This window comes from Gekko japonicus, unplaced genomic scaffold (genome assembly GCF_001447785.1).
Source record: "Gekko japonicus isolate JY-2015 unplaced genomic scaffold, Gekko_japonicus_V1.1 scaffold2179, whole genome shotgun sequence".
NCBI classification, from domain to species: domain Eukaryota; kingdom Metazoa; phylum Chordata; class Lepidosauria; order Squamata; family Gekkonidae; genus Gekko; species Gekko japonicus.
This window is the reverse complement of record NW_015172613.1, coordinates 86,576-96,272: the sequence shown is the minus strand read 5'-3', so window position 1 is coordinate 96,272 and position 9,697 is coordinate 86,576. Positions and strand designations below refer to the sequence as shown.

At 47.5% G+C, this 9,697-nt stretch overlaps 1 protein-coding gene across 1 annotated transcript in view; it reads left to right on the top strand.

Annotated features, from left to right (window-relative positions):
• The window catches only part of LOC107119178 (zinc finger protein OZF-like), a 4,587-nt gene extending 1,079 nt beyond the window's left edge, over positions 1-3,508 (top strand). Inside the window, exon 2 of the mRNA XM_015421635.1 lies at positions 1,841-3,508. Within this exon, the coding sequence (XP_015277121.1) occupies positions 1,841-3,429 (1,589 nt within the window). The 3' untranslated portion in view covers positions 3,430-3,508. The remainder of the gene's footprint in view (positions 1-1,840) is intronic.
• The last annotated feature ends 6,189 nt before the right edge of the window (positions 3,509-9,697 follow it).

Genomic DNA, 9,697 nt, shown 5'->3' with positions numbered 1-9,697 from the left:
TAAGCTGTGGAGTCCTGTGAGCAAAGATTCTACTTTGTCAGCTACTGGTATTAAAGTTGTGAGCGAGCAGTTTTGGCTGCTGCATAAATTAGTTTGCTCTGGAGCCCATCCTTCCTGAGCTCAGACGAAAATGTGCGAGCCGGAGGCTAAAAACCTGTGAGCTGGCTCACACTAACTCAGAGGGAACACTGCTGGTGACCAATGCAATTGGCGGAGGACCTGCCAAACGTGAGCCCGCACAGGTGTTGCCATTAGCAGGCGCGCCACTGCATTTTGCACCAGCTGTAATTACCGGGTCAGCCTCAAGGGTAGAAAAGAAGAGAAGAGATTGGATTTATACCCCGCCCTTCACTACCCAGGGGAGTCTCAAAGCGGCTTACAGTCTCCTTTCCCTTCCCCTCCCCACAACAGACACCCCATGAGCAATGCTCCCTCTAAGCTGTGGAGTCTTGTGAGTGAAAATCCTACTTTGTGAGCTACTGGCATTAAAGTTGTGTGTGAATGATTTGGCTGTTGCATAAATTAGTTTGCTCTGGAGCTATCCTTCCTGAGCTCAGACAAAAATGTGTGAGCTGGAGGCTGAAGAACTGTGAGCTAGCTCACACTAGCTCAGCTTAGAGGACAGACACCCTGTGAGGTAGGTGGGGCTGAGAGAGCTCTGACAGAAACTGCTCTTTTTCAAGAACAGCTCTTATCAGAACTACGGCTTGCCCAAGGTCATCCAGCCAGGTGCAAGTGGAGGAGTAGGGAATCAAACCCGGTTCTCCCAGATTAGATCCCCACGCACTTAACCACTACACCAAACTCTATGCAGGGTAAGCCTGCGTAGAGCGCATTACAGTAGTCAAGCCTGGAAGTGACTATTGCGTGGGTCACTGTAGCCAAGTCTTGGGGGGAGAGATAGGGTTTCAGCAACCTAATCTGCTGAAGATGGAAAAAGGCAGATTGGGCAGCTACAGTAACCTGGGCCTCCATGGAAACAGAGGCATCCAGTGTCACTCACAGACTCCTCACCTTCTGGGCCGGCACCAAAGGTGCCCCTTGCAGCAAGGGGAGCCTGATACCCAGGGCTATTTTTGGGCAGGAACACACAGGAACGGAGTTCCGGCTGGCTCCCAAGTTGGCCACGCCCAGCAGGAACTCATTAGCATAATCGGCCACACCCAACAGCAGGAACTCATTAGGATTGGCTACATTAGGGGTGTGTGGCCTAACATTCAAAGGAGTTCCTGCTACAAAAAGGCCCTGGGTTTTGACAACAAACAAGGTAAACAGAATAAGAAGCAAAAGGTGGGTGTGGCTGGATAACCACACTTCTGGTAACATGGGGGTGCGTCCTAATGTGCTAATGAGCTGTGCTGTCAGGGGTGTGGCCTAATATGCTAATGAGTTTCTTGTGTTGGGTGTAGCCTATTATGCGAATGAGTTCCTGCTGGGCTTTTTCTACAAAAAGAGCCCTGCAGTGATACCCATATCCCTTCCCTTCCGACTCAGGTACAGGACCGCCATCTTTGATGGATTTAGCTTCAACCGACTCTGCCACAACCATCCAGCCACAGCCTTCGAAGCCTCGGCCAAGTTATCGGGGCGGAGAACGGATGGCCTTCCAATAACAGAGCTGGGCGTCATCTGCGTATTGATGGCAACCCAGCCCATACCTCTGGACCAACTGGGCAAGGGGGCGCATATAGATGTTAAATAGCATGGGCGAGAGGATGGCCCCCTGCGGCACTCCACAGTCCAGTGGGTATCTTATGTTCTAAAGTATTCAAATTGCTTGATGTGAGACATTTCCTGATACGTTGTTCCATTTAATTTATATCAGGATTCTCTGTTGCAGCAGGAGATGTATGGGACACAGCTAATGAGAATGGAACCCATCAAATATTGGAGGAAAGTGATACGAATCTAGAGCTGAAAGAGAACTCTGGGAATCATGATGTCTCCAAAAAGCAGGAGCGAAACCAGCTCGATAAAGGTCGCAGTAAATCCATTCCTTACCGTAGTGGTAACTACTACGAAGCAGTTCAGGATGGCAAGAGAAGGACGGAATGCTCTAGATGCGCGAAAAGCTTTGCTAGCATAGCAACCCTTAAAGCACACTGGAATATCCACACAGGGGAGAAACCGTACGACTGCCTGCAGTGTGGAAAGAGATTCAGTCAAAGCTCGGCCCTTAAGGTGCATCAAAGAACCCACACAGGGGAGAAACCATATAAATGTTTGGACTGTGGAAAGAGCTTTATTCTGAAGTCAAGCCTTACTATGCATCAAAGAACTCACACCGGAGAGAAACCATATAAGTGTTTTGAATGTGGAAAGGCATTCGCTTACAGTACCTACCTCATTGTGCATCAAAGAATCCACACAGGAGAAAAACCTTATAAGTGTTTTGAATGCGGAAAGGCATTCGCATACAGTACCTACCTCATTGTGCATCAAAGAATCCACACAGGAGAAAAACCATATAAATGTCTGGAATGTGGGAAGAGGTTTTGTATGAAGTCAAACCTTACTGTTCATCAAAGAACCCACACGGGAGAGAAACGGTTTAAGTGTTTAGAGTGTGGAAAGAGGTTTCCTGAAAGGTCACATCTCATTAGACATCAAGCAATTCATGTAAGGGAGCGAACATTTCATTTCCACAAGTCTGGAAAGGGCTTCAGGCAGAGCGTACAACAAAGAAACCACAAGGGTGAAAAAATGTATAAATGTTTGGAATGTGGAAAGAGCTTTGTGCAAAGTACAAATTTCATTAGACATCAAGTAACCCACACAAGCGAGAAACCATATACATGCGTAGAATGTGGGAAGAGTTTTTTGCAAAGCACAAACCTCATCATTCATCAAAGAACCCACACGGGTGAGAAACCATATACGTGTCTGGAATGTGGAAAGAGATTTACGCAGACCTCAAGCCTTGCTATCCATCGAAGAATACACACGGGAGATAAATTATACGAATGTCTGGAATGTGGAAAAAAGTTCACAACAAAGGCAAACTACATTAAACACCAACTACTCCACGCAGGGGAGAAACCATATAAATGCCTGGAATGCGGAAGGAGCTTTAGCTTGAGCAAAAGACTTACTGACCATCAAAGAACCCACAAAGAGGTGAAGCCCTTTAAATGCTTAGATTGTGGAAAAAGCTTCTGTCACAGCATAAGTCTGAAGAGACATAAAAACGTGCAGACAGGGGAATGTAAAAAGGGCTTTAGTCAGATACAGAATGATAAAAAAACCAAGAAGAAACCATATCAATGCCTGGAGTGCCGAAGTTGCTTCAGCCACAACTCAAACCTTGTTAGACATCAACTCATCCACACAGGGGAGAAGCCATTTAAATGCCAGGAATGTGGATCTGGCTTCAGCCAGCACTCAAACCTTATGAGACATGTGCTTGTTCACACTAGGGAAAAACAATAGATATGCTTAGCCTTGGGGGAAGCTCTTGTCCGTGAATAAAGTTTTCATGTGGGTAGGTTGTCTAAATGCTTAGGCTGTTTGGGAGCTTGCGTGATAAATCAAGTGTAAAATGTGAGAATTAGCATCAGAGACTATATCTATAAATGTTTTAGTATGGACAGGGCACTGGAGTGAGTTGAATCCTCACTTCACATCATGGAGGCCGTAACAATATGTGTCGCTCAGAGATCTGATCATTCCAAACTTCATCTGGCTCTTTGCATCTCACTTGTTACCTATGGAAATACCGGGCAAATGTTTTCAGTATTTGGACAAGAAAAAAAAGCTGAATCCATGCATGTTTTTTTAAAAAACGATTTTGCTTCCTGCCCTTTTAAAGAGTTTGATGATGTGTACTCAGTAATATAGTTAAGATGAACAGCTCGAGTTGGACATTGGGCTGAACACCATTCATCTCTACCAATTTGTACCTCTTTCATTTTATAGCAATGCCAATCACCCTTTCTTATCTTTTGCATCATGATGAGGTGCCTGGACCTGCCACACTAACCTAGAGAAGAGAGAGAGATTGGATTTATACCCTGCCCTTCACTACCCGAAGGAGTCTCAGAGCGGCTTACAAACTCCTTTCCCTTCCCCTCCCCACAATGGACACCCTGTGAGGTAGGTGGGGCTGAGAGAGCTCTTGACAGAAACGGCTCTTTTTTCAAGAACAGCTCTTATCAGAACTAGGGCTTGCCCAAGGTCATCCAGCCAGGTGCAAGTGGAGGAGTGGGGAATCAAACCCGGTTCTCCCAGATTAGAGTCCGCGCACTTAACCACTGCACCAAACTGGCTCTCTAGTACTTAGTACACAGCGGAGGTGGTTCTGGTGGCATAGAAGCGGTTACTGAGGTATTTCTGAAAACCGAAAATATTACAAGAAAACGTTGTTGTTTTTTGAGAGCTCACATGAAACTGCCTTCTACTGAATCAGACCCTTGGTCCATCAAAGTCAGTATTGTCTACTCAGACTGGCAGCAGCTCTCCAAGGTCTCGGGCAGAGGTCTTTCACATCAATACTGCCATATCTTTTGACTGGAGATACAGGGGGATTGAACCTGGGACCTTCTGCATGCCAAGCAGATGCTCTGCCACTGAGCCACACCCCCTCCAAATGGACACAAGCCTTCCTATGTTCTTTTCTCCCCCTCCACATACACACAATCAGGGGACCTGCAAGGACTTATGGGGGGGCATCTCATTACCCCCTCCCCTGCTATTTCCTCTTTCTCTTCACTGAAAGCCCCCGTAGCCTCTCCCCTTTTCCTGCTTTCTTCTCTCCTCACCCACCTTTATCTGCCCTCCAGTCTTCAGCTCCCCCCCCCCCCCCGGCAGTCTCTCCCAGGAAAACTCTGGCCAAGTTGCGCAGTACCAGCTAAGCCTTGGCCTTCCCTGCAAATGAGGTACGATGCATTAATCACCTAGCTTTAGGCAGTGGCACCTTTAAGACGAACAAGCTTTTATTCAAAGTATAAAGCTCATACCTTGAATAAAGCTTTGTTGGTCTTAAAGGCGCCAGTGGACTCAAACTTTGTTCTTCTGCTACAGACCAACATGTGACCTTGGGTCAGTCACAAGCAATGCTCCCTCTAAGATGTGGAGTCTTGTGAGCAAGAATTCTACTTTGTGAGCTACTGGCATTAAAGTTGTGAGCGAGCAATTTAGCTGCTGCATAAATTAGTTTGCTCTGGAGCCATCCCTTCCTGAGCTAAGACAAAAATCTGTTTGCTGGAGGCTAAAAAACTGTGAGCTAACTCACACTAACTCAGCTTAGAGGGAACACTGGTCACAAGCTCTGGCACAGCTGTCCTTGAAAAAGAGCAGTTTGTGTCAGAGCTCTTTCAGCCCCACCCACCTCACAGGGTGTCTGTTGTGGGGAGGTGAAGGGGAAGGAGTTTGTAAGCCGCTCTGAGACTCCAAGTGAAGAGCGGGGGGGGGTATAAATCCAATCTCTTCTTCTACCTACCTGAATCTACTTTTAGTCAGATTATTCTTTAAAGAGTGCCTCTATTTTTAATTCTGCTGGCAGTTTCCATAAGAATGAAATGACATTTGATGTAAAAATCAAACTTAGAGCAACCCCCCCCAATCACCGATTCACTGAGAAAATTTGCCTAGAGGTGTCTAATCCAAAATGTGAGAAATCATAGCAATATATTCCTGAATCCACCTGCAACCGATTTCTTTATGCTGCAGGATTATCAAAGAGGGAAAAAACTTATTTCCCTGTGGCCGTAGACAGCCTGGGAACAGGAGGCCCTCTTAAACTGGGACTGAAGGACATTTCTGTGGGGGAAGTGCTTCTGACCTTGATGGGGGTTCCAGTGTAGGAAAAGCCCCCAAAGATGGCCACAGATGGTCAGTTTCCTGCTCTAGTAACCACTGCTCAAGGAGCAGTGGGGAGTGATGGTTAAGAGCAGCATACTGGGATCTGGGTTCAAGCCCCCACCCTGCCATTAAAACAGGCTGGATAACGGTGAGCCAATCTATGTCAGTCAGCCTCACCTACCACAGGATTGTTGTGCAGATGAAACTGAGGAGGGGAACAATGCTCCCTCTAAGCTGTGGAGTCCTGTGAGCAAAAATTCTACTTTGTGAGCTGCTGGCATTAACTTTTGCTTCAGACCAACATGGCTGCCCACCTTGATCTGGCATTAAAGTTGTGAGTGAGCTACTGCACAAATTAAGATTGCTCTGGAGCCATCCCTTCCTGAGCTAGGACAAAAAATGTGTGAGACGGAGGCTAAAGAACTGTGAGCCAGCTCACACTAATTCATTTTAGGAACACTGGAAGGAGGGAGCGTTACGTATGTTACCCCGAGCTCCTTGAAGGAAGCGTAATGTCCCCTGAAGCACAGGATGGACAGTTCTTCTGTCACCGTAAAAACATGATTTCTTTCTAGCAGAATCATTTGTTGACCAGAATCCATTTGGGAAAGTGTGTTATAATGAGCTACCTTGTGGTTGTGTGCAATGTTACCTCTAAGCTGTGGAGTCTTCTTAGCAAAAATTCTACTTTGTGAGCTCCTGGCATTAAAGTTGTGAGTGAGCGATTTGGCTGCTGCATAGATTAGTTTCCTTGGAGCCATCCCTTCCTGAGCTAAGACAGAAATGTGTGAGCCAGAGGCTAAAAACCTGTGAGCTAGCTTACACTAATTCATCTTAGGGGGAACACTGGAAGGAGGGAGTGTTACGAATGTTACCCCGAGCTCCTTGAAGGAAGCGTAATGTCCACTGATGCACAGGATGGACAGTTCTTCTGTCACCGTAAAAACATGATTTCTTTCTAGCAGAATCATTTGTTGACCAGAATCCATTTGGGAAAGTGTGTTATAATGAGCTACCTTGTGGTTGTGTGCAATGTTACCTCTAAGCTGTGGAGTCTTCTTAGCAAAAATTCTACTTTGTGAGCTCCTGGCATTAAAGTTGTGAGTGAGCGATTTGGCTGCTGCATAGATTAGTTTGCTCTGGAGCCATCCTTCCTGAGCTAAGACAGAAATGTGTGAGCCAGAGGCTAAAAACCTGTGAGCTAGCTCACACTAATTCAGCTTAGAGGGAACATTGGTTGTGTGTGTGTTTCCCTAACCCACCTCACACCGTTGTTCTTGGGGGCGAATCTGAAGGAAGTGTGCGTGCACACAAAAGCTTATCCCCAGAATTAAGCTTTGTTGGTCTTAAAAGGTGCCACTGGAATCACACTTTGTTCAATTGCTTCAGATCAACATGGCGACCCACCTGCGTTTAAAAAGTCATGATACTCTTGCCTTTCTAAGCATTACCAATCCCAGAGGGGCAGGGCTATTTTTGGGCAGGAACGCACAGGAACGGAGTTCCGACTGGCTCCCAAGTTGGCCACGCCCAGCAGGAACTCATTGACATAATAGGCCACACCCAACAGCAGAAACTCATTAGGATTGGCTACATTAGGGGTGTGTGGCCTAACATGCAAAGGGTTCCTGCTACAACCCCCCCCGGGGTTTTGACAACAAGGTAAACAAAATAAGAAGCAAAAGGTGGGTGTGGCTGGAGGACCACACTTCTGGCAACATGGGGGTGTGGCCTAATATGTTAATATGATGTGCTATCATGCGTGTGGCCTAATATGCTAATGCGTTTCTTCTGTCGGGTGTGGCCTATTATGCTAATGTGTTCCTACTGGGCTTTTTCTACAAAAAAGGCCCTGCAGAAGGGTAGCTGTATTTTAAACAACCCAGGAGGGGGGCACTTTATTTATTAATTAATTTATTCATATTTATAGCCCGTCCTTCCCTCAAGTGAGCCAGTTTGGTGTAGTGGTCTCTAATCTGGGAGAACCGGGTTTGATTCCCCACTCCTCCACTTGCACGCACCTGGCTGGATGACCTTGGGCAAGCCGTAGTTCTGATAAGAGCTGTCCTTGAAAAAGAGCAGTTTCCGTCAGAGCTCTTTCAGCCCCACCTACCTCCCAGGGTGTCTGTTGTGAGGTGGGGAAGGGAAAGGAGTTTGTAAGCCGCTCTGAGACGCCTTTGGGTAGTGAAGGGCGGGATATAGATCCAATCTCTTCTTCTTAACAACATGCCAACAATACAAAGCAACATTTCATTAATAAAATATTAAACCAGTCGTACACATTAAAATGGTGGTCACAGTCTTACAGTAAAGAACTTTAAGGGTTGCGAGAGGTCTGGCCTATAATAAGATATAGAGAAAGGCCAGCAGTGGTTAAAATGGGTGGCAAAAACCTTGGGGAGGCCTGGCGGAACAGCTCCGCCTTACAGGCCCTGCCGAATTGGAGAAGATCACGCGGGGCCCTGACCTCAATAGGGAGCATGTTCCAGCAGGTAGGGGCCAGGGCAGAGGTCGAGGTAAGACAGACGTCTTTCGGGCCAGGGACCACCAGGAAATGGTGCGACCTCATTTAGAGTACTGTGTACAGTTCTGGTCACCACATCTCAGAAAGGATATTATACCACTGGAAAATGTGTAGAAAAGGGCAACTCGAATGATCAAAGGGTTGGAACACTTTCCCTATGAAGAAAGGTTAAAGGGCTTGGGGCTCTTTAGTTTGGAGAAACGACATCTGAGGGGTTACATGACTGAGGTTTATAACATTATGCACAGGATAGAACAGGTCGAGAAAGAACTTTTCTCCCTTTCTCACAATACAAGAACTTGTGGGCACTCCATGAAATTGCTGTGCAGGTGGGTTAGAACGGATAAAAGGAAGTACTTCTTCACCCAAAGAGTGATTAACACCTGGAATTCACTGCCACAGGAGGTGGCGGCGGTTACAAGCAGGGACGGCTTCAAAAGGGAATTCGATAAGCATATGGGGCAGAGGTCCATCAAGTGGTTAAGACACTGAACTGCAGGCTGTGGAAGGTCAGTAGTTCAACAGTTCAAGACCCGGGTGCCGCAGGACGGAGTGAGCTCCCGTCTCTGGCCCCAGCTCCTGCCAACCTAGCAGTTCGAAAGCAAGAAATTGCAAGTAGATAAATAGGTACCACTTTGGTGGGAAGGTAACAGCGTTCCGTGCGCCTTGGTGTTTAGTCATGCCGGCCACATGACCACGGAAACTTCTTCGGACAGCGCTGGCTCTTCAGCTTGGAAACGGAGATGAGCACCGCAACCCTAAAGTCGGACTCGACTGGCTTTCGAGCAAGGGAACCTTTACCTTTTTATAGCGAGGAACTCTTGGTCTGGGGCAAGGGATGCACTGCATTCTTGGGGAGGGGAGCAAGAGTGGGAGGGCCTCTGGTGTCCTGGCCCCACTGGTGGACCTCCTGATGGCACCTGGTCTTTTTGGCCACTGTGTGACCGAGGGTTGGACTGGATGGGCCACTGGCCTGATCCAACATTGGCTTCTCTTATGTTCTTAGGAGATGCTGATCCATTGAGTGTAAAGCTTTTCAGGCGTATATGGGAAGAGGTGGTCCCTCAGGTATCTTGGCATAAATATTTGTTTCACCATGTGCATGAGAAGCAGCGCGCGGGCAAGGGTTAAGGAGACTGAGCCGCAGTCCTAGACTGGCATTTGAGGGGGGGGGAGAAGGAGGGGGGCTTCGCTGCAAAAGTCTCCCCTTTATTTGGATTGTCTTCCCGTCCAAGCCGAGGCAGCCTCCGATTGATACTTCAGAGCCTGGGAGGGAGCGGGTGAGTTCAAAGCGGGGGCTTGGGAGGGAGAAAGGGGAGAAGGTGCGGGGGGGGGGCAGGCAGAGGGGCAGCTGCTGCAATGCGGGGGGAGAAG